Here is a 25863-nt window from a genome sequence, read left to right as displayed (position 1 = left end):
CGTAAGCAGTTGTTGAAACAGCGTTCAAAGCCGACCAAAGGCGAAAGGCAAACGGCAAAAACAAATGCCGCGAGAAATGAATAATAAATATGCAGAGCGAAACGGAACGTAAACAGGACGAAGCAGGACGAAAAGCAGGCTTAAAGTAGGTCACTTAAAAAAAATTAAGCACGTGCTAGTAAAATGCTTTAAAATTATAAAAGGAGAAATTATGTTAAAACACAGGATGTCAGTTGAGTTCAGTAAAAGGATAGCAATTATATCGCCAATTTATTGAGATTTGGAGCACAGGACTTGCAGACTGCACCGCTGGAACGCAAAGTAGAGGACTTGAGCGGCTTCATGGCCTAAAGGAGCTGTTTATCAGACAATAAAATAAACACGCACTTCATTTTTAGCACACTCAGGACGAAGGCAAATGGACCATAAAGCGGTATCAAGAAATATGATGATATGAAAAGCAAGAAGACAAAGAAAATAAAAAGGGACAAACACGTCTTGCGCAGCAGCTCCCTTTGCACCACACAAAAGCAAAGGCGTCGAGAGTCGCAAAAATGGCACAAAAGGCGAATTAGGCCGAAAGGCAAAGCAGATAATGCATGAGGATAACTATATTATATATATAATTTATATACATATACATATTTGTCATGAATATGAATATGAATTTGATATGTGCGGCTGTCAAGTTCAAGTGTAAATTGAGTTAAGGAAGGAGCACAAAGCAATAGAACAATCAATGAATGCGAAGAAAGGATCAAAGCAGGCACTAAGGAAAAGAGATCTCATATAACACAGTTTGTATGTGTGTGCGAGTGTGCGTGTGTCTTGTGTGTCTTGTGTGTGTGACAAGTTGACAATGACAGTGCAATGTTTTGACAGGAATTGTCGTAATGTTAGCCCCAGCTCGGAACCTGACAACAACTCGGGAAAAAACACAAAACTTCCTGCACGACAATTAAACAGCTTGCCGAACAAAAGGACATCAGGCTGGATAGTTCTCCTCTCCTATGGGAGAGGGGGGAGGGGGGGGATGTGGGGCTTGGCATTAACACAATACTAACCTCTGCATGCGGATGCTGCTGATAATGATGATGATGGTGATGATGATGATGCGGATGCTGATGATGCGGATGCTGCTGATATTGATGATGCCGCATCACCAGCGGTCGATGATGACCCAAATGCGCATCGGGATCCTCGTACATGGCATGATGATGATGCTGCCCACCGTGCGCTCCACCCCCGCCGCCACCCAATGGCAGCGTGCTGCTGAGGGCGCCACGCGTGGGCGTCTTGCAGGGCAGTAGATTCTGTACCTTTCGTTTGTTTCTGTAAGCATAGAAAGAGAACGAGAAATTGTCTATTAACACATATTTTTGAACACTTATCAAGTACTTAAAACGCAACAAAAAAAATTAAAGCTAACAGACTAACAGCAAGACCTTGCGACACACGTATACAAGTCTAATTAAAAAGCGAAAATTTTTAAGTTCGATCACAAGAGAGCCCCAAGGAAAGCATAACCTAAAGACACCAAAAGAATTCTGCCTGATTTAACACCAACAGCAAAGAGTTAAGTTCAAGTCAAGAGTGATTCAGTTCAAGACATCCTGGTTAAAATCTTACTTAATAGGGGGTCATTCAGCAAAAGCTGAAGACTGAAGACTCAAGCAAAGTTAAAAGCTCAACTGGATTTAAGTCTCGAGCAGCTTAAATGAAAATAGAGGGAAAAAGCAAATGTTAAACAAGAGAGAGTGAGAGAGAAAGCAAGAGAGAACGATGGGGCTGCCAGTAAAGACTTAAAGCTTAACTTAAAGCTGTTTCGTGAATAAAAGAGAGCCTTGGCAAAAGGAGAGATAAATTGAAAGAGAGAAAGAGAGAGAGAGAGAGAGAGAGGGAGGGAGAGGGAGAGAGAGCGAGGTCATTTGACTTAATTTGGCAAAGCAGCTTAAGAGAAGAGACCCAAAAGCAGCGAAGCGGAGGTGAAGAGAACCAGAGCAGACTTACCAAGAGCCACGTTGATGACGTTGTTCGAGCTGCGTTTCGCTTAATAGAGCAATAAGTTTTCGGTCAGCAACACCAGACGACGAGGACGCGGACGTGGACGGGGACGAGGCAAGACAAATCGATTTGTAATGGCTGCAAAATGGCAGGCTCAGACATGGGCGTGTGGCCTGTTGGGCGTGGCTGGCCATGATAAATGCCAAGCGGCGAATGGGCCTGGGCTTTGGCCAGGTAAACACGCATCAAGCAAAACGTCGGCAAATATTTCATTTAGTCTTTGGCAAATAGCCCAAGCAGCTTGACTAGCAAAGAATGCGACAAGAGCAAAGCAAAGCGCAAAAAAAAAAAGCAGGAAAAAACATGGAATGTCACTAAAAAGTGTGCCACATAAAATTCAATTTAAATAAGCAGCTAGCTACAGAAAGGCAGAAGGAGGAACACACTAAGCACACAAGGACAAAGGCACAAGGAAGGATGCCAAAACAAAGTCGATGGCGTTTGGGAACCGCGTGCCATGAAAATAATGAACATAATTAAGTGTTGCCCATGGCAAAGACAACATCAGCTAACAGCTAAAAACCACCACCCACCCCCTATTCTCCATCCCTCCCACAACCTGCCGAGCGGCAACCTCTTACAGCTGCCATATGGCAAACTCTCAGTTCCCAAGCGCGCTCAGCATAAGCATAATGAAAAATGTGGAATTAAATTGACGCCGCGCCACGTAGCATGCCCCAGGGCCAGGTATACAAAATGTATGAGTAGTGGTTAGGGGCAGCGGTTGGGGAAGCGAAAGGGGGTGGGTGGTGGGGGAGTGTGAGAGTTGTCGTCCTTGTAATGTCTTGTAGGTAAACATGTTGCGTTGTCAAACGGAAGTCGCTCGTAAAAACTCGCATGCACAAGCCCCTCTCGAGCCACAAAATAGAAAGCGAAAGCCAACCATCGTATCAGCGCATCTGATTGTCGGAATGGGGCATATATACATACGTACATATATAATAAATATGCTAGCCTACTTTCGGGCAGCAGGCACGATTTAAAAGAAAGAACCGAAACATGAATGCGCTTTGGTTAATAAAATAGGAACTGAATTCGATTTTATACAAACAAACGTTTACGAATGCCGCACAAAGAGGAATTCAGCATGGCATAACAATTAGTAGCAATGGGAGTTTATGTCAGGCGACAGAGCTTTTGCGGATGCCGCATAAAGAAGAGATTATAAAACTCCCAGTTGTATGTTTACGAATGAAGCGCAGAAGAGAATCAAAAAGCATTGAAGGGAATAAATAATTGCGTAACTTCTTGCACTTGACAGCCAGTTATAACTTTAAGAAAGACTCGCACAAAGGTAAAAGAAAAAACTAATTTAAATGCACTCAGGGGAGAGCAAGAGCTCGCTTGATTGAAAGCGTTTATGTCAAGTTATATAGTTGACTGTCTACATATTAAAAAGCAAATATTAATGAAAATCTCTGCCAGCTGACAAAAGCTACAGAGAGCAGATGAAACTCGCACAAAAGCCATCAACTTGCGAATTAACCCCGCTTGAGAAGAGAGCATAGTGTGTGCTGAGGTTAAGAGTCGCTGCCTGAGCCAGTCTGAGGCTGTGGCTGCCTGTTTGCCTTTCGCTTAGCGCGTGAGCGAGGACTGTCAGGCTGTCAGGCTGTCTGCGTGCCTTGTAAAATATTCTTAAAAGTAAATTAAATAATGTGGCATGCCACAATATGACGCACAAGCCAAAGGAGGCGAAACAAAAGCGCAAGCACAGAAGGACAGGGTCTTGCTCTGCTTTCTTCCTTCAGCTTATTTCATTTCATTTCACTTACGAGGCGTAAAAATGAAATCAACGCATGCGAGTTTAAACGCAGCTTCGAGTGTGTGCATATGTACGTGTGTGCGTGAGCGGGTGTGTGTGCCTTAACCCCTTAAGCATCATGTTTGATTTCTCTCAGCATTATGGCCAAAGCTATTGCAATGAACGCAGCGTCCCAGGAGTGTCGTACAATTTGGCCAGCGCGTACAAGAAGAGTCCAAAGAAACTAAAGCTCAATATATATATATATATATATATATATATATATAATACAAAAGGGTGTGGGGGTATCCCGTAAGCAGCTGCCCCATGCGGCATACCTTTGGGGCAAGCATCAAGGGTTGCCTCATGGCATAAGCAATTTACAATAAAATGTAGCAGAGGCAACAATGCGATTGTACGTGAGGGCGGAACTAAGATGGAGTCTGCTTTCGAAGGGGTTGCATAGGAGTAACACAGAAGGGGGAGAGGGCAGGCGGGTTTACGATGCCCAATTCTTATAATATGCAAGCGTATCTTTTATTTATGAACTACACTCCGTCTTGAGGGTGGCACGTGAAGCAGCAGCAAATGTAGTGCGAGGAAAGCAACAACAACAACAACAACAACAAAAAAGACCAAAAGACAATATCTTTGACTTTGATATGCAAATGGGCTGAGTGGGGATTGTTGCGGCTGCCATGAAATCTAATTGTCTGTATCTATTACTATACACATGTATGTATCTGTAGATATATATGCATATATGTGAATGACTGTTAAGTCGTTTGTGGTATGTTCGCGCTTTGATCCTTGCATCAACTGCAGCTGCCACACGCTAAGCCGCAAATGTGGTTTGCACATTTGCGGCCAACATGCAACAGTGGACATCGAACTGCATGGGTGTGTGAGAGGGTGCGGGGGCAGGGGAAGGAAAAGGCTTTATTAGAGTGCATAGCGGAAAGCCGCAGCAACAAGTCAAGGCACTGTAGGCGAGACCTGAGAAAAAAACACGTTCCCAATTTCAAATTCAACTCGTTTTCGCAATTTTCCATTTTCAATATTGACGTGAAAAAAAAAACATTAAAGCTGGGCTAAATGCCGAATTCAATATATATGTGAGAATTTCTTAATTTTTTGCAATTTTAACTAAATGCCTAACTAAATGTTGATTGTGATTTATGCCTAAAAGTAAACAAACATGTGGCAACACTGGCAAAAGTAATTAAAAGTTGGTGCAAGCGTATTCGAAATTCTCCAGATTCAACGCAATTTCATCAAAAATAAGATATATACTAATAATAATGAAATTGATAGCATGACAACCCCTGCCTGCCTGTTTAAACGTGTTTTCTTTAGGGTCTGCACTTGATTAAAAATTGCCAGGGCAACCCTGGCCAACGAGAGGCAATATGTAGACAATTTTGTAGCATGGCCATAAAGCGAAAATAAAAGTAGATGCGGCTCGAAAGTAGCGCAAATTGTGATTCGTTATTGCACACTGCGTGACAGGGTTGTCATACTTTCGTTGTGAGCGACAAGGGACGAAAAGGGACGCGGCAGGCAAGGAAAATTGCAAGCAGGCGAAATTGATTTTATTTATTTAGCAGTCAACATTAATGGCAAGACACGCACACACACACGCACGTAGATACCGCAGCAGCCCATGGGCCATAACTTTTTGGGGGGCCTGTTGCCAGGGTTGCCAGCGCCCGTATCTATTTAATATGCATGAGCGCGCGAGCAAGTGGCATCTCACTTGACTTTAACATGCTTCGGTTGGGGGTGCAGGAAAAAACAACAAAATTAAATTTTTAAAAATCACACGCAACAAAAAAAACTTGTCGAAATTGCAGCGAAAACATTTTAACTTCAACTGCTGTTCATTTGTAATTATTTGCATAAAATTGAGCTTATTTATTGAGATATTATTAACTGGCGACAACGTTAACAGTTTGCACGACAAGCAATTCAGATTTTTTCAACTCTTGCCAACAATTCTACTCCCGCCCTCTCTCTTCCTTCACCCAATTGCAGCACATGTTGCATACTTTTTGGTGGCATCGCTCACATTTTATGCAATTAATAAAGTTCAATGTGCAAACATTTGCAAAAAGTTGGTCAGTTGCCGTGTGAGCCGGCAACGGGAAGGGAGGTTGGTAGTGTGAGGTTTCAACACACTCTGGCGGTTTATTAAAATAATTAAGGTAATTATGCACAGGCGACTCCATGGACTCATAATAAATTCCATTTATGATTTTAACGAAAAAAAAAAATTACTAAATGGTTCGGTATTTCGATTTAAAAAAAAAAAAACTGTGTGTGAAAATGCGACGTATGTGTGAATGGAAAGTGTTGTAATTATGAAGGATTTTTCGAGAGTGGAAAAACAATTAGGAAATCCCTGAAGAGTATGTAAATTAAAAGTTGGCAGCTACCAAATCAAATCTAAAATGTAATATGCTACAAAATAAAGGTGGGCTTCTTGACAGGCGCATACAAGTGGACGAATCGGAGGGAATTTACTGGCTTAAGCTGAATTATGACTGTCGGCACAGAAAAGTTCCCTTCCCATGGCAGCTACTTATAAATGTGATAGAGTGGTCGAGTTTTAACAGATTTTTGAACATATTTAAGGATATAATATCATTCGCAAGGGCATACAAAAATGCGTCAGAAGGCACTTTAAATAATGATGGAATTCCTTACTGCTTCTCGTTTTACAACACTAATTATTATAACACTTATCGATAGTACTAGCTATGGTCTATCGAATGCTGCTACTTTAGCTGCTTTTCTAACACACTTTTATTGGCGTTAACCAAAAAGCAAATTAAATTAGCTTGGCTTTAAGCAACTGTCTATTGCCACTCCAACTCCTACTGTATCTGATATCGTTTGTTTTTTCACGCCCCCAAACAACAATGCAAAAACAAGAACAACTTTCGGCTTTTATGTGTTGACATTACGATTATTTTATTTCTATTATATGAGACGAAAACCAAAAGAGAAAAAAAATAAAATAAATAAAATTAGTTGCTATTTTATTTATAGGTTTTCTATGTCGCTTTGTTGTCGGCACACGCAACGCGATAACCCAAACGCACACACACACACACAAATATACATATGCATAAATGTATATGTATTCACATTCATATTCATATTTATTTGTTGTTGGCGCCCATAAAGGCAAAAGTAATGTGCCACATCATAAATGCCACAAAAATGGCGCTAGACTCAAGTTGTTGTTGTTGTTGTTGTTATTATTGTTATTGTTGTAGATCTACTTTTTTGCCTGCTTTTTTCCGTTGGACATTCATAGTCATTCACACACACACACACACACACACACACTCACACACGCGATGAGCAACACGCACATGCAGATAGCAAATGGGGCAAGTTTTTGGGGCAACACTTAAAGCAGCAGCTTTTGCAATGCTGTGAGCGTCTGTGTGTGTGTGTGTGTGTGTGTGTGTGCGTATAATAAAGATGCTCGTCTGTTTCTTCTATGTGTGTGTGTGTGTGTGTGTGTGTGAGCTTGTGCGTGTCCTGGTCATGGCCATAACCTCAAAAATGATGAAGCACAACAGCAACAACAACATTTGCGTGTGTTTGGTTTGCTCTGTTTGCCTTGCCACACCCCCTTACCTCCGCTGCCGCTCTCTTCTCGACCGCCTCTTTATCCGGCCTGTGTGTTCGTGCGGTCAGCAAACTTTAATGAATATGTATGAAAAGCGCTTGTGGCAACTGCTCAGCAGGCGTCCGCCCACCCCGCCGCCCGACTCTGCAGCGCACCCTGCTTAATTTCAGTGCCATGAATATAGCCCACTTTTAGGCGTTACAGCCAAATGGAATGTTGTTGTTGTTGTTGCTGTTCCTTTCTAACATGTTACTTCAACACTTGTTGATGCTGGCGAGAAGAAGCAGCACGGCCAACTTGCGTTGAGTAAAAGAGCAAAGCTTTGAGAGCAGCAGCAAAGCCGATGTGTGTTTTGTTGCACATAACGTGGGGCAACCTTAAAGGAAATTGAATTTTTAGGAGCGCACAAAGATGTTTCAGCCTATTTCTCTTGGGATTCATTTCCTACACACTCTAAAGCTCTTAGTCCCGCCATAAAGTTCGCAAGCTCATGAAATCAAATAAATGTTTGGATATAATTCATATGCGCAAAGCTAAATGAAAAAAAAAAAACACCCAAATTTGGTTAAACCATTAAAACGTACAAACACACGCTGTTCACACTCTCTTACGTGCATGCACTTACACACTCACACACATGCACACACAGAGACCGACCGCAGGCGAACTTTTTGTTAAAGCATGCAAAGAGTTGAGCGGCTACTAACGCTACTCTGTGCCTGTCCCCTCTCCGCTCTTAAGCCACACAAGGGCACTCTATGCTGTGCGTGCAAAAGTCTTTGGCTCTGCTCTCCCACACATATGCACTACATGCATATGTAAATTAAAGCCAAGCACCGTTACGTGCGCCAAGTTGTTTTTTTTTCCTGCTTTCCTCTATCTCCCTTTCTCTATCTCTCTTAGTTTGCTTTAGCTGCGGTTATTTGGCTGCAGATTTCATTTGTTTTTTTTTTTTTGCAGCTTTTTGTTGGTCAAATTGTTTTATTTTTTCTCTGAGCTCTCCCAAAAAGTTGATGTAACTGTGTGTATGTGTGGGCGTATGGCGACCATTACTCGTGTTTTTTTTTTTGCCTTGTGTATTTAAAATTTCAATTTAATTTAGTTTTGGTTTCTAGAGTGGGCACGCACCCACACACATGTAGGTCAGTGTTGGAAAGTAGACTACATTAATTCTCGTTTGGTCGCCATTGCGTTTGACGTGCTTTTGTTGTTGCTGGGTTTAGTTGTTTGTTTTTGTGACTTTAGCAAATGGGTTTTTACTGTTATAAATGTATGTATGTGTACGTACAGCTGCATAGTTTATATTGTTTATTTGGCTGCACATTTGGCGCATTGCTTGCATTTTTCATGTGGCGCTAAATTGCTGGCTGCCCAACACTTTTATGGCTTATGCATTTTTTTTATTCTTGTTGCTACTGTGCAACACTTATTTATAGAAAATTAATGCAGTCGACGCTGTGTGGTCCCATCGTTGGCTCAGTGACGCCTTACCTCTTGGTTGGCTTTCATATATATTAAAGAGTATAGAGAGCGAAGCGTCAGCATGCCACATGCAACATGTTGCAACGCCCTCTGCGGTATAAGTTGCCCAGAAGGCGCTCAAAACCGCGATCAAAGCCAAGACAAAACCAGACACGCAGCCACACAAGGCGTGTGTGTGAGTGAGTGTGTGTGAGTGTGAGTGTAGTTCTGCCTTCGAGTTATCTTGCGCCACAGGCCACAAATGGTAGCAGCATAGTTTAGCCATAGACACACTCCCGCACTTATATCTCAGCCCAGAGAATGCAGAACAGAAAGAGGAAGCAAAGCAAGCTGCACTTAATTAGTCAAAGAATGAGCAATGCACGCTCAACAAATATCTACGTTGCTTCTGTTATTCTTATTCTCTTTGTACTTACTTCCAGACAAACAGCGAAGAGATGAGCACAATGAGCACCAGCAGCAGTGAGAAAACCGCTATCATCGCTGAGGTGGCCAGTGATTGGCTGCTGTACAAGCTGGCGTCCAATATCTGCAAGAGAGGCAAAAAGAAAAGAGCGTTAGTTGAAATTACTTGGCAGTGAGCGGGAAGTAAAAGCAAAAGTAAAAGAGTACAAAAATTGCCTTAGCCAATGCAAATCACGACACAACTCAAACACAAAGCCATTTTGCATGCCAATAGAAAGAAGAGGAAGCAGCTACAACATTTTGGTAAATATGCCTAACGAATAGCAAACAAAAGCGCACGCGGCTGTTAACCTTTTTTTGATTCGCTCTGAATTATTGAAGTTGGCTACAACTGGGCGTGAGTGGGAGTGAGATGGGGCTAGCAATCAACGAAATTAAGGTCAAAACATGGTGAAAATTGCCTACGCAGGATACAGTAGCTACAATAAAGATGTGGCAGAGCAAGGCTCCACTGTAAAAAGTGAATTAAATTCAATTTGGATTCTTTCACAACTTTCTTTCCAACTTATCAAGCTTGCGCTGTCAAAGATAAATTGTCATTTTTATCGCAACAAACTTTTGTTTTCTATAATTGAATATTCTTCTTCCTTTTTTTTTTTTTGTTGGTCAAAAAAGTTTTTTGAAAAACAATGAAAATCACAAGCACCTGTCATTGGCCCCAGCACAAATACAAACACAAAGGTAAACATACACACACACACACGCACACACGCGCCGCATAAATCAGTCAAATGCATTGGAAAAATATTTTGGTGAGCTCAAAGAGCGTGAGCGAGAGAGGACAGACAGAGACAGAGAGAGGAGAGGAGAGGGCAGGGGGAGGGCAAACAAAAGCTGCGCTCAAATTGAGGTCAAGCTTTGACAGCTGTGCAAATAATTTCGCCTCTGCCAGTCAGCCAGTGTGTGCACAACTGCATGCGTGTGTGCGTGTGTGTGTGTGCGTGTGTGTGTGTGTGGATGCGCGTATGTAGGCCGCTCTTTAATATGTAATTGCATTTTTGTGCATACACTAATTTATTAATAAATAGTTGCCCGTTGATTTATTTGCGCTGACACAGTTTCCATTGTGCCCGGAAGCGAGCAGGGTCTATCTGGCTTCCAGTGCCCCTCCCCCCGCCCACTGCATCGCTCACATCGCTTTGGCAATTAATCATTAAATATGCCACAGCTGAGCGCATACAAAACAAACAATTACAAAGACTGAAAACCCGCTCCCAATTTCATTCTCAATGCGAGATAAGCTATAAAAATATTGACAGGCATTGCCGTATGGCGAAATTGTTTAAACTACCGAAGTTGGGGGCAAAACGGGTAGCAGCTAACACCGCCCCTCCCCTTCCCCTTGCCCTTCCACCCGTCACAAGCTGTACGCGTTATCATCAAATTTTAAAGAAATTTGTTTTCATTTCTTGTCGTAAATTGTTTTGGAAATCATTTACAGACAAATCCGAAACTGAGCCAAACAAATAAATAACAATAAATTAAACAATTATGCGAGCTGCAGGGCAAAGAGAGAGCAAGTGTGTGTCAAGTGAGAGGGGAGAGAGTCAAAAGTTACCGCAAGAAGAAAAAACAATGAAAGAAATGAAAAAAACTCTCAAAGCTCATTGCGCGTAATCAAATTGATTAATGAGCTGCGGCTTGGCACAGTGTTGTGAAGTGTCGAGGCATGGCATGAGAGGAGAGTTGAACAACAAGTTGCGGAAACTGCGAGTCGTTGGTGACCTGTTGAGTGCGCTACACCAACACTTGAACTTAAGTCGACTTGTCAATTGAGTTACCGAGGAGGATTTTCAGTTACCGAGGAGTTTTTTTTTTTTCTTTTGTTATATATAGCCCATATGCATATAAATGTTATGTCCCTTTCCATACTATATTCTGCCCATATGCTCGACCACCTACTCCCCTACACTGCGCTGCTGTACATGGCTGGGTTGGGCCAGCCTGAAATCTTAAAATCTCACTTACGACATTCGATTTTGTAAAAGTAAAAGGGAAACAAGAAAATAATGAAATTTCTTTTGTCTGGTATTTGTTGTATATTCTTTGCCTATTTTACTCGCTTTTCCAACCGCAGGCGGTTCGCGTGTGTGCGTTGATAATCGATAAATCAATGTGAATAGGCGCGGGGCCTGATGTGAGTGCGTTTTACCTATTTGTAATGCTCGTTCCGGGGCAAGCAAAGGGGCTCCATGAGTAGCTGACAGCGTGAGGGGGGCAGCTGGGAAGGGGTCTGATGTAAAAGGCACACATTGCGACAGTTCGACTGCCGCCGGCTTACAATTGCCGCTCGTCAGCTGCAAATAGGGATTAAGCCCAACTGCTCGCGAGTCAGATAAAAACTCAAATAGAATCAACTTGCCCCCACACTGTAAAAAGAGTTGTTCGTCTTATCGATAACAGGCAGCCCGTCGCAGCGCACCTTCTGTTTGCCCAGATAAGCGCATTTTCCAGTAGGAGCTGTGAGCGGACCGCATGATTGAAGGCTTTCCATCGAGTCGAGTCAAGTCGGGTCCGCTCGAGTGGAGTCAAGTCGGGCAGCCATAGGTAGCCGCAGTCGTAAATTAATAACAAGAGCCGTGGGTAAACACTGGCCACCAGATAACGATAACATTTTGAACGATTTATGTGTAGGCAAATAGCCAGAAAGTAAATAGGAAAACAAAACGGGACGCTCTTGTGCGATAAAATAATTAAGCCACAAGACATTAGGCCTAAAATGAAACAAAAAATGTGCTCATCAGGAATTATGGCTGAAAGTTAACAGCATTAAAGGCTGTTCTGTTTAGCTACTTTGCTGCTTAAGGGTTGACAGGGCTGCGAAGTTTTTGTTTCAAGAAGAACAAATCTGAGTGAAATTTTGACACAATTTCAACGTGGCGCCAGAGTAGCCAGGTATTGCCAGTTTGTGCAGCTCATTGGATTGTTGTGTGTGCCTACACCTGCCTTCCCCTCCCAGCCTCCAGCCGCCTCCTGCTACAACCTTTAAGCCAACAACTTTGTGCACAAAGTTGACGCACGCGTTTTCATTGTCCTGATGAAAAACACAAAACTTTTCAACTCTGCCCGTTTCGTCCGTACTCAGAAACAATCGCAAGTGTTGCATGGAGGCAGGAGGCTTGCAGCAAGCACGTGCCACTTCCAGGCTCAGCGAGAAAAGCAGCAACAGCAGCAGCAACAACAACTTGCTACACTGATAACATGGCAAAAGTTTTCTACATGCGTTGCGTGTATAACGCCTTTTTCAACACTGGCGCAGGCGGCAGCTAACTTCGATTTCATTGCACGTGCATATCGACAGTTCTTTTACGGCCCCTACAATATCCCCCTCTCTCCCACCACAGCCCCCTCTAATGCGCCAAGAGTGTATGGAGTATGTGTGTGTGTGTGTGTGTGTGTGTGTGTGTTTATGTTGGCAAGTTGGCGCAGTTTTGTAACCACTTGACAGTGCAATTGTTTGGAAACAACTCGTGATTGAGATGCATTCGAGTTGTTCCATCTATCTGTAAAAGTCTGCTCCCCACTTTCATTTTGCTCATTCTCACACTTTCCTTCTGTGCCCTTGTTTAGCTACGGGAAAGCTACAGACTGCTGAAAGTTGCATGCAATGAGTTGAGAAAATTCAACTAACAGACACCTCAACTTCAGAGTAGCAAAGTCGTAGTACAGCTAGTGCAACATTTAAGGACAACGCTTAAAGCGAAATGCAAACAACTAAACGCTGGCGCAAGAAAAACAACCGGAGAGTGAATATCGTAAGACGCAACGTTTGCGAATAGCACTCAAAGCAGAATGCACGAAAACGAATCTTCGAATCCGAGAAATATTATTTAATCCTCGAGCTTATTGTAGATTGTAGTTGAGCTGCCGCAAAGCTCATCTGTATAAACGAATATTATTGTCTTTAGATTTTGAATGCATATATAAATTCATTTTTGTTATTGTCAAGGAAAAACTGCCAGACGATTTTTCATTTCGTTTTGTTGTGCCTGTCTGCAGCTGTGTCTGCTATGTGTCAACTGTAAACAACCTTAGGCCACACCCTTGATTCTTCCCCATCCCCTCGCCCACCCCTCCGCTCATCTTTTACCATCATCATCCTCGCGCGCCCAAAAAGCAGACTACAAAACTATGCAACATTTTGTAGACAATGGAATGTGCGACTATTTTGTATGGCATTCGCACGACATTTGATATCAATGTCAAGACATTTGCACCCCCTTTGGCCCACCCCCCGTTAAGCCCCTTCAGTGTTTGCTTATTTAAAGCGATTTTTCGGCAAAGTTGAAATATTTCGGCTGAAGCCAAGAGAAAAAAACATACGGAGGCAGCAAAAAGAAAATCAGAAAGGATTATTTTGCTGCCACGCCCAACTCCAATCAGTGCGAGCTGCTTTTGCTTTTCCAGCTTCTGCTTCTTCTTATTTCTTTTGCTGCTGCTTGTCAAATTGTTGTTGGTTTTTTTTTTTTTTTTTTTTTTTTGATGCTTGCGTCGCGCACCAAATTTAATTTCGCATGTTTGACGCGTCGTCCTCGTATTCCCATCCCGGCCACGGTCTGCTCCTGCTTGGCTCTAAAGCTCAATCGGATCCTTTGCGTATTGTTGGCACTTTAAAGATTTTGGTATACCCTGTAGTGGGGTAAGTGGGGTATATAGGGCGACGCACAAGAATTTTAAATGCTGCAAATAATTTCTCTATCTCTCTATCTAAATCTATAATGTGATTTCTAAGTTTATTCTTTATAGGGTAACCAATAGTCTAGTATACTCAATCATTTCCCACAATGTACAAAATGCTCAACGACTTAATGTTTCCGCTCTTTTAGCTTGTTAATATTTGACATACAGGGTAACCTCAAGGTCTAGCACGCCTCACTTAATCGTCTGCTGATTTCTTCTTCTTTGCCTTTGCCAGTTGACAATTACGCCCACACACACGTACACGTACACACACATACACCCGCACACACACACTCTGCCAAATTGGCACAATTCCCGTTAAACTTATCAATTTGATGAGAGAGAATTTCGTACACACACACACACACACACACACACACACGACGTAGACGCTGAGACTTGCGACCTGTAGCGCCCACCTGCCCCCCAGCCCCTCCCCTTTCACCGTTGCGTTGAGGTTGGCATTTTTTAACGCTAATCCATTAAATTGATGCTGATGGCAATTGAATTTAAGCTGCTCCGCAGAGATTTCCAAAGTATTTTACCTGAATGCCAGTTAGTGTAAGCATAAAATTGCATTTCGATAAACGATAGACGCGGTTATCGATATACGGAAAGTGGGTCGTAAGTTAAAGCTGACATTAAGTTCATGTTAACATTTGATTTGTCAGCATAAAACAGCAGCTATCCGCTGTCAAGTTCAAAAAGCGAGAATGGGAGAGATAGAGAGATATAGAGAGAGAGAGAGAGAGAGGGAGACAGTCTCAAGTGCCCACACACACACACTAAATCCGGATCATCATATTTCGTTATCTGGCGCTCGGAAGACCACACACATTTGAGTTTGCTTTTGCTTTTGGCTTTGGTTTTTTATTTATTGAAATTTTTGTCTGTTACATAAATGTCCAAAATTAAGTGGAAAGCACTTGAGTTTTCCGACGTGTTGGGGCTGCCCCAAAATGAAATATACACACGCACATATATGCATGGAAAATATGAAGAGAGACAAGCGCACACACACAGACTTATCTCTGGGCACGTGAGTCTCGTGTGCTTATCGATGTGTCCGCCCTCGGCTGATGTGTTGATGTGGAATTTGATCTTCTGTTTTGGTTTGTTTTTTGAAATTTTCGTCTTGTTTTTCCGCCTGTTGCCTAAACAAACAGGCCAGCGATTAGACCAAGTGCCGGGTTACACTTGGTTAATATTCTCCATGTCCTTTCTCATTTCTCTTCTTTTTTTTTTTTGTTCAACATTTTTTATTTACTTTTTTAATAAAATAATTTGTAACATTTTCGTGTAACCGCTGACAATCTTCAAGTTGGCTTTGTGGTTGGGGCGAAGTTTGAATTCGTTACGCCTTGCATGGCCATATGTTGCCACGTTACAACCCCCTGGCCCGCCAACCCCGCCCCTGAGCATTACTCATAGCCCGCTGTTGTTGTTGTTGCCAACTACTTGGGTTGTCCTTTTTGTGCCCTGACGCTTAACTTTTCATTGTTATTGTAATTTGTTGCTGTTTCCCGGCCAGCAGGCCGTGTAGCCAGGGCAAGGGGATTGGGTTGGGTTGGCTTGGCCAGCCTCATAATGATGACGTTTTTTTGTATATATATATGTATAGATTTTTTTTTTGGCAACAGCAACAGCTGCTGCCAGGACTTCAAGAAGCAAAGAGCTTTAAAGTGTTGCCTTGTGGTTGTCTGCGAGCCCAAACAACAAATAAAAACCGGAAAATGTAACTGGAAAAGTGGGCGTCACCTTGTTTCTGTCTGTCTTTGGTTTTAAGTGGGCTGGAAATTTGAATGGCTTTAAAGAGTTCCATGGCCTTTAATGTTTACAGAGTTAGTTAACAGCTTGTGCTAACACTTAAACATTTTATGTTAAGTTTTACAGTTATGTTAAGTAGTTAACTTACGAACAAAGCTAGTTCGACAATAAACTGTTTGCGCGCCATTTTACTCTCATCACAATCGACTGTAAGAGCAGAAACTGTGCCACATTTAATTACAGAATTTTAGCATAACAGTTGTGCTGCGCTCTCATTAACATGTCCACTGGTAATGTTAATTTCTGTTTAACACTTTTAACCTTTTTGGAACAGATTTTTGATCAGATGTCATAAATCGAGGCAACCAGACAATGCACAACAATCAGCTCAAGTGTCAAACACTCAACTTTTAGCACTTGTGCCACAAATCCCCGACCCGCCCACTGGCCCAACCCCCTCGACAGAACCAACACCCCAATTACAAGAAGAAAGGGAGCATTATTATTATTATTACTATTGTTGTTGCGCGTATGCATAATGCAATAATTCAATAAGGCAACATACAATTCTGACACCTTCAGATTGCTGAAGAAAATCTCAACAGCTGTGCACCCTATGCAGGCCAAGCTCATTAGGCGCGCGAGGGTTGCAACCCTGGTCGCATGGTAAACTACACACAATACTCACCGGCATGGCCTGGCAGACATCGCTCTCCCATTGCTGTTGGGCCAGTTGCTCCTCGTTGCAGTCCTGCGGCACCACCGTGTACTCGGCGAGGGCCGGGGGTCGCGGCGGCGGCGGCATAAGGAACTGCGGCGGCGGCGCCAGCGGCATGCCGGCGCATTCATCGCAATCGAACATGAAGAGATCGGCGTCCATCATGGTATCCAACATTTTCCACATTTGTTGCAAGCTGCGACTTTTGCGTTTTGCGTTTTCTAACTTGTTTTTTGGTTTCTGATTTTGGTTGTGTGAGTTGAATGTGTGTGGAGTGTTGTGTGTGTTGTGTGAGTGACTGTGCGTGTGTGTGTGTGTGTGTGTATTAGAGATCTTGGACTGCGTGTCAAATGCGTTTCCTGATCGCTGTCATCGCTGGACAGCCGTCAACGGCGGCGGCGCTGCAAAGAGGAAAAAGAAAATTCTAAGGTTAGACGAGGATTATGAATTTGTGGTCAGGACATGCAGAGGACATCAGACAACAGATGGCGGTTGTCTTTTGTCTGGACTTACTCTCTCTCTCTCCCTCTCTCACGCTCCCTCTTTTTTAATTGTCTCTTCCAATTATCTGGCAACTGTACTGCTTGGCACGTAACATTCGCTTGGGCTAATAATAACTGGCCTGATCCTGGTCACACTTCCTTTGGCACATGCAAAGAGTTTATAGGAATAAACCCCACTTTGCAACTATCAGGATATTTTAGAACTTGGTAGGGGGCTTAGCGCATACACACACCCCTAACGCCTAACAATTGCAACGATCCTAACGTGTCCTCGACAGAATCCACCCCAAGTTTCTAGCCACGGGGCAGCTCTGGCTGTTAATTTTTATTGATTTTGTTTAATGCGTTTCTATTTTTTACGTATTTATTTTTATTTGCTTTGGCTTTTTACTCCTCTTGCTGTTGTTGTGCGTGTGTGTCCTGTTTTTAGCCCTTCCAATTTTATTACTGTTCAGCTAAATATACATTTTCCTTGTCATATTTCTTTTTTCCTCTACCTAAATCTGTCGACTCATTGGCAATTGTTTTAACCCCTCTGCAGTCAGTCCTTTCTCTTGGTTTTTTTTTTTATGATTTTTATTATCCTTTCGGCTGCGGTTCTGTTGTTATTTTTCACACATATGCTGACAAAATAATTGAGAAATTGCGTACGGTATGATGGGAATATTTATTCATTTAGTTAGCAAAAGATCAAGTTTCGTGGATTGATTTTGTCAACGATATATGGGATATTTTTGAAGAGTTATCGAGATTTTTTGCTATAAATGTTAATCGATATTTGAACTTTTTCTTTTGTTATTATTTGCTAACAAATTTATCGTTGTCTGAATTTATTAAAGTCTCAAGAGTTCCTATGAATTCTGCTGCTGTTTTATCGATAGTTTCCTCATCGACGGATCGACAGTTAGTTATTCTCCTCTCTTACCAGCCTCATTTGAAGTGTGATCGATATCTTTCTGTTATCGACATTTATCTTTGCAGATACACTGATTTTAATGATATGTTAATTGACAGTTGAGCTGCTTCAGATTCCCTTGAACCTCAATCGATTGCCTACCAGTTATCGATAACTGCCAGCATCTGCTTGCCGTTGAACTTGACAGTCGCATTCAAATTGGTTCCATCAATGCAAAAATGCCAAAGCCGCATCTCTCTTTGCCATAGTCCATGTGGATTACGTTGCGGCTTAAGCTCTCGGCTGTCTGCCAGCTACTTGACAGCCGGGAAAACTCAAGAGCTCAAGAGTCTATGTGGCTGCTGCGTGGGGTAACCAGGGAAAGGCCAAGACAAGGCAGGGAAGATATGAGAAAGAGGGAGAGAGAGAGAGAGAGAGAGAGAGAGAGAGAGAGAGCGAGGAGGCAAGCGAAGGCAACATATGTTGCCAGTTGGGCCATTTAATTAGCTGCACAGTGAGCTGACAGTTGTCAGAGAGTGTGTGGCACTGACTGCAGAGAGGGAGAGAGAGAAAGAGAGAGGAGAGAGAGGCAGGCCAAGTCAACTGATAAGATCTCACAGAAAAAAACTACAATTGTTGCTGCTGTTGTTGTTGCTGTTGTCTTGCAATCAAATGTAAGCCGCTGTTGACATTGGAGATTAAAAGATATTAAAAACGAAGACGACGAAGCGAATCTGACACACAATGTTGCACGGGGCAGAAGAAAGAGACTCCAACTTGAACTCGAAATAATACAATGACGGACAGCCAGACAGACAGTGCGACAGAGAGAGCGCGCCAGAGGAGGAGAGAGACACACACAAAACATGTCAAAGATGAAATGTTGTAAAGAAAATTGAATTGAATTGAATGGAATTGAAATTGGAATTGAAACGAAGTCAAACTTATAAATAACAAAAAAAAAAAAAACATAAATAATATAACAGGCAACTGCGCAAAACGCATGACTGCTCAAATACCCTGTAAAAAGTATGAGCTCTATTTATATTAAATATACTGCGATTAGACAAAATAAATAGAGCTAAGTATACTTCATGAGAACCTAAATAAAACTTTTAATGTCTCTAGTTCCTAAAGTCCAGGAGCTCAATGGGTTTTAGAGAAAGGTATGGGAAAACAAATAGACTCACAATATTTGTGTACTCCCTCCTTTACAGGGTATACAAAATACTGCAGCACTAATGCAATATTGAATTTCCACCATACAAAAACTCAACTTAAAGCTTTAGTTTATAGTCTTTTCTTTTGGATTTTCGAAAATCGATTGAATTGTCTCGCATCTGGCATCTGGAAACAGAGACTGCGACTGCGACTGAGACTGAGTCTGTCTGCTGATTAGCTTTTGAAAGCGGCCCATTAAAAACGCTGCTGCAATCCCCAAGAGCTGCAAAATAATGAAATAAATCGTGTTGAAAAACTTCAACTTGGCCAAAACAGAAGAGAGAAGACAAGACAAGGTAAGGCAGGGACAAGCAGAGGAAACGAAAGCTGAGCTGGAGCAGACGAGACAACGCAATCGATTTGTTTCGAGATTAAGTCTGGGACATCGCATCCGAAGGCTCTCCAGGGACGCACTGGCAGCCCGTCGAAGCGTAAAACGGAAATGTTATGGACGCGCCAAGGAAGCGCAAATGGAAATCAAAGTCCTGCCGAGGTGAGTAGTCGGTCGGGTAATTATCGTGCGAGGTAGGCGGTAGGCAGCGGCATTCTGATAAAAGAAAATCAAAGTGAAATGCTAGCAATTAGATAATTGGCTTAAAGTTGGGCTTGGAATACATTTGTGGAGCACACTTGAAGACAGCTGCGACGCGCAGCTTGTTATGATAGCGCCAGGCGGCAGGCACTCACGGATTGAGAGATTGAGTGTGATTGAGTAGGGCGAGGGACGAGGGACGAGGGGCGAGGATTGGACGAGTCGAAACCCCTTTCATTGATAGAGCATACCAATTAAAGCTGGCAGCCCCGTACCCAATTAAAGTACTGCTTCATAGAACGAGTTACAAAATACACTTACTCTCCACTTACTTTCTCAGGCACTTTCACCCAAGCCTGATTTATGCCTTATGTAACTGGCGATTGGCCACTTGAAAGGAGAAAAATGACAGCGACGAAACAACAGCTGTCTAGGAATATAATTGAATTGTTCTCAGCGAGAATTTCGATTGGAAATTGTCTGGGGCAATATCAAAATTAGCTGGACAATTGTCAGGGGTTGTATGTAGTTGGTTTTCGTTTTTCTTTTATTTTTTATTTTTTGCCACGCATTTAAATGACTCAATCGTAGCTATTCGAAAGCCAGACCACGTTTTGGGTCACAAGCCGAAACAGAAACCGGCAACAAAAACTCAGGTAACTGAACGGGAAACACATTTATTAGCTACAATGATAAATGTTCTTTCCAAGGATCGACAGTTCTCTCTGTCTCTCTTTTCCGTATCTATCCAGCTCTTTCGCACTGTCGCGACGTCTGAACGTGTAATTTTAATTCGTTTTGGACCTACACACACACACACACACACACGCGCGTATATATGTAACTGATATGCAGCTCAGGTAGTCTCGCAAAAGAGAAGAAAACCCAAACTGCATTCGGCATTCGGAAAATTGAGACATTTAATATAGTTAGTAGTCTTTGGTCTCTGGGCAAACGATAAGTGTTATGGCCACAGCGGGATAACAATTTCCAATATGTGGAACAAATGTAACAGGCCTGAGCTGGTAAACGATAGCAATATATTGGCCAATTGCTAAAGGGAATCGACAAGCCCGTTGCCAAGTAGGGGGACAGACAGCCAAGGTTGGCAGAGAGCACAGGATGATGATGTAGTACATAGTATATATCCTGTGTATATATACAAATTATGATATAGTACATTACGCTATATTCCATAAGATACTATAGATATAAGAAGATATAGCGTGGCATAATTTGATAAGGCCCATTGCAAAACATAATCAATATACATACAAAACAAATCATTTTTTATACATTTACATACATCTTTTATATCTGATAATACTCTTGCAATTGCAATCTTTTAATAACTAGATGTTTACAAGGATATTTCATAATATGTTTACCTTTTATGTGTTTAGATTTATTTTGTTAAAGGCATTCAAAAAGTAATTTATTCTAAAAGAGGAATATAGACAGCTGGCTTTAATGCTTTCTATATATTTATTACATTCCTAAAATTAAAGCATAGCATAATTATAATTTTAATCAGCCTTTTTGTTGTCTCGGAAAACTTTGTTTTCAATTGTTTTTTATTTCTTATTTGCCTGCACATGCTTAAAACATTTTAAATTTAGTTTTTATTTTGCTGCATTCAGTAAAGTTTTTGCCAAATACTTAAATTTGTTTGTCGCAAAAACGTATCTATTCCTAAGAAACTACTTCAACTAAGTGTCAGCAAAAACGATCTGCTTGTAAGTTGCTTTTCCGGTTTTATCCCAGCAAGAAAATAGTTCAAATTAGTTTAAGCTTAAACTTATCTATTCTCAAGCTTCGCCCTGCAGTTCTGCTTAAGACTTATTAGGAACTCGCGTACGCCCCAAAGCATGCTACAAATTACCAAAAAAAAAAGATGAAGGAAATCTAGGCTAAATTATGCTCTAGCCCAAAACCAAAAAAAAACGTTAAAAACGGGAAGAAGTTGAGGCAGCAAAAAAAAAAAGACCTACAGCAACTTGTGCCTTAGTTTACATATCATTTATTATTTGTTGTGCTTGTCCACTCGGTCGAGGTGTTTGTGGTGGCGGGGGGGGAAGGGAAAGAGGGGCAACTAACAGCGTCACGCCCCTCGTGCAACAAACCGCTCCCTTTGGCCCCTGCTGCGGCCACATTACGCAAAACTTTTAAATAAAGCAACGCGCCTCGTTCAAGCAGGAAGAAGCAGACAAGGCAGCGGCAGCGGCAGAGGCAGCGGCAGCGGCAGCGGCAGAGGCAGAGGCAGTTGACGGGCATGTCACATCAATGTCACTCAGCATTAAGAGCTTGAGAGCGTGAGGGGATGGGGTCGGACGGGGGGAATTACAGTAAGCATGTCCTGCGACGGCTGCGATAAAGTTTGTTTTCTTTGCGCTCTCGCTTCTCGCTTCTCGCCTCTCGCCTCTGTCGGGCCGCCGCCGCCGCCGCCGGGCAGCTGAGCATGAAAAAACGGCGGCATCTCCCCTGAACCACCGCTTCCCCTCCCCTTCCCCCTCTCCCTTGCACTTGGCGGTCGTGTAAGTCCTGCCTTTTTTCACGGCTTTCGCTTTCTGCGCTGCGAGAAAATTACAAGCGCATAACAAATATTTTGTTTTCAGATTTCTTTCGTTTCTTTTGTGTTTTTTTTTTATTTGTTTCTATTTTCATTTTCCGCATGCTTCAAAATTGACTGTAACAAATTTCGCGTGCGTTTTGTTTATAATTTTTTACTTGGTTTACTTCATCTTTTAAGTTTTCTTCTCTTCTCTTCTTACTTTATTTTCTGTTCTTTGGGCCTATTTGCATAAGGTGCTTAGCGCGTGTTTTTTCTAAGCCGCTTAGCATATGCCAACAGACAATTGAACGAGCTTGCAGTTGCTTCTGCTGCTTCCACAGTTTCAACTGCTTTTTCGACTATAATTCACAATTGGTTCTGACGTTGTCAACTATTCAATTATTAGCATGCCGTCAATTCCCACGCGGCTGACTCTAATAAAGCCATTACAAGTCACAAGTCACAAGTTTTGTCAACTCTTTTCAGCCTCGAATTTATGTCGCAACTACGCACAAGTTGCTTTTTCTCTTTAAAATATATTTCAGCTGAACAACAAACGCGCTGGGCATACTAATTAGGCAGCGTTTGTCGGGTAGGGATTGAGAGAGAGAGAGAGAGGGAGAGAGGGTGGGAGTGAGAGGCGCAGGCAGCTCAAACAAATAAATTTGAAAGCAAACAGCAAACGGAAATCCTGTGAGCCTTTGCCACAAAATCAAAAACGAAATAAAAAGGTAAACATGTGTAGCAGTCGGTGCGTGTGCACAACTAATATACAATTTGGTCAAAATTCAATACGAATGTATCTGCAAGATACAATTTATAAGCTGAGATTTTGCACTCGGCAACATTCGGTTGATTTACTTTTCGCGTAGGCTTTTGAGATTGAGTTATTATTTATCGGCTGTGCGGCGCGTTTAACAGCTCATTTAGCGCTTGTATCTGGCAGATACGCGCCTGTGTATCTTGCAGATACACACGAGACTCGCTCGCTGCGCGTTGCCCACTTGCCGCGACGTCATAAATTTTGTTTTGGCACAAATTTATGAGTTATGTGCCTTGGCTTGTTTACCCAAAGGATTAACCAAAGGCAAGACCGGGGTAGCCAAGAAATAACAGAAAATAATGAAGCTGCCGCCAAATGTGGCAAGCACTTGTTGCGCCTGCCTTTTGCTAATAATTTAAACAAATTTACTTAAAACAAAAACTGTTGACACTTTGCCAGACGAAAGGCCACAGGCAGACCCGAACGCAACCCTAGACAGCAAACGACACAGCTCGCTGGGCTAGTTAAACAAAGGTGTGTGTGTGTTGTGCGTGTGTGTGTGTGTGCGTGTGTTGCTTAACCTCATAGATGACACAAGTGCTATGCTGTGTGTGCATTGCTTCTTCTTCATTTGTTGTTCACTTTTTCTATTTGGTTATAATTAAAGCTTTTGTCGGCACTTTTCTTGTTGTTGTTGTTGTTGTTGTTGTTGTTGTTGTTGTTTTCTATGCCTCAAGAATGGATTTGTCTTCTTCTTCTACGTCAGTTCAAAAATGATTTGTTTGCTTTTCAGTTTGCGGGTTTTTAAAGAGAAACTGAAGAATTAAAGCAAGAACTTCACATGCCTTTTCGTAGTTCTAAATTTATCAAGTACTTGATAAAGTGCTTCACCAATTTATTTCACGTGTTTTTCTCTATGCTGTTGTATATTTACATCAATAAATATCATATAATTCGAGAATCGTTCAAATATCTAGATATTTCCATTTCTATCTGCATACTTTATAAAACATTTGTTTGGCTGTCAAGCAAAAATGTTACATTCAAATGTTGGAATTAGAAAATTGCTTAGAGAGCTCGGATCACATTACTAGGAATTTTCCGATTTTCCTATCTCACTTAGCGGTTAGCGCATTTCCTGCTTCTACTTTCATTATAATCCGAAGTATTTATAAACTTATGGGCATATGCATATACAACTCTTATAAATTTATAATGTGATTCATTCATTTGACATGCACTTTGTGACGAGCTACTCCGTTATATGCACACATAAACATTAACACTTGATTTTCCAGTGCTTGTAAACGGTTTTCAAAGAATTTTATCTCACTGCCCTTTCTTGAACTCGCCTAACTGTGTGCTAGGCCCAATCTCTTTATTATCCTCGATTAAAATCGAAATATTTCTTAGCTAATCCTCATGGTAAAGTGCCTTCTATTTAGCTGCTGCTGTCCGCTATCGATAAACATATGCAAGCAGCTTGCAACTGTTTTACAGTTAGAGAGCACTTTTAGCGTCCATCAGCTAAGCCGCTGCCGCTGCCGCTGCCGCTGCTGCTGCTGCTGCTGCTGCAGTTGCTGCTGATAAGCTTTTGGATCGACCCACTCAAGAGTCGCATCCGTTCGTAGTTTTCTATCGCCCACTGTTTTTAGCTTTTTTTTTGCCGCTTCAACTCTAACTCTAACTCTGAAGATGACTCCACTTATTTGGTTTTTTTTTTTTTTTGGCAGCCTTTCAGCATTTATTCCACGCGCTGCTCGGCGAACTTACCCGCTGTTTTTTTCTGTCCGCCGAAAAATAAAAAGGCTTAAAGGACTGCAAATCAACTTTTGCTGCTGCTGCTGTTGTTGCTGTTGTGATCGCAAGTTTTGCTGGTGTTATTTTTTGTTGAGTTGAATTTTGGGTTGTTGTGACACAGAATTGAAAAATATTTGGATATCAAATTTTTTGTGAGCACTGCTTGTTATTCGCTTTAATTTCTTGCACTTGGGTTGTGTTGATTTTGCATTGATTTGTTTGAACACTTTTCACGATTTCCATTCACATTTTTCACGTTCAGTCTTTTGCGTTTTGAGATAAAGTTTCGTATTCGTTCATTCGTTTGATTTTGAAAATTTCACGCGAGGCGCACACGTCCTTTGGCGGCGACTGCGAGTCAAAAACTGAAACTGAAATCCAAAGCGAGAGGCGAGTAGCAGCAACAGCAGCAACAGTCGGCAGCGGTCGGTCGGCAGCAACACAGCCGAATGTTGCCTGGCTGTGCGCGCACACACACACACACACACACGCGCACGAGGTGGGCTCGCATGTTCAAACACGCTCGCTTCGCATTCGTTGCTGTGCAACATTTCCTGGCTTGCGTTCATTTTGTGCACGCAAATGAACGACACCTACGCTCTCTCGCTCTCTCACTTGGCTTTGCAGTGCTTGCAATTGAACAGTTGAATCCCAGCGCTGCTTGTCGCATGTGTTTGTTGCTGTCCTCTGCCGCTAACATTGGCGGGCTTTTTGTTTTTATATATGTATGCTTTTTAGCTTATTTTATTTTGGTTAGTTTGCAATTTAAGTCCAAAACTCTTGTTTGCATAAAAATACATACATATGTTTTTTGTAGTACTTGAATATCAGCTTACGACAACGCGCGGGCTTCTTTGCAAAAAAAGCTGTTTTAAAATTGACAATTTTGTAAAAAAAAAATAAAAATAATACAAAAGCAATTGAGTAAACAATTTATTTAACAGACTTTGTTCAAGTTCGGTCTCAAATTTCCAATTGACTGATAATTGCGAAATAGATAGACATAAAAACAAAAAAAAAACATGGACGCCCACTGGA

At 42.0% G+C, this 25863-nt stretch overlaps 1 protein-coding gene across 1 annotated transcript in view; it reads right to left on the bottom strand.

Annotated features, from left to right (window-relative positions):
- Window positions 1-25202, bottom strand: part of pxb — a 29682-nt gene extending 4480 nt beyond the window's left edge. Inside the window, exons 1-4 of the mRNA XM_002056249.4 lie at window positions 24799-25202; window positions 16531-16961; window positions 9347-9459; window positions 1065-1332 (exon numbers count right to left, since the gene is read on the bottom strand). Of these exons, the coding sequence (XP_002056285.2) occupies window positions 1065-1332; window positions 9347-9459; window positions 16531-16746 (597 nt within the window). The 5' untranslated portion in view covers window positions 16747-16961; window positions 24799-25202. The remainder of the gene's footprint in view (window positions 1-1064; window positions 1333-9346; window positions 9460-16530; window positions 16962-24798) is intronic.
- Window positions 25203-25863: the final 661 nt, after the last annotated feature.

Source organism: Drosophila virilis, chromosome 2, assembly GCF_030788295.1.
Source record: "Drosophila virilis strain 15010-1051.87 chromosome 2, Dvir_AGI_RSII-ME, whole genome shotgun sequence".
NCBI classification, from domain to species: domain Eukaryota; kingdom Metazoa; phylum Arthropoda; class Insecta; order Diptera; family Drosophilidae; genus Drosophila; species Drosophila virilis.
Note: the sequence above shows the minus strand (reverse complement) of the source record. Positions and strands in the feature narration are given on the sequence as shown.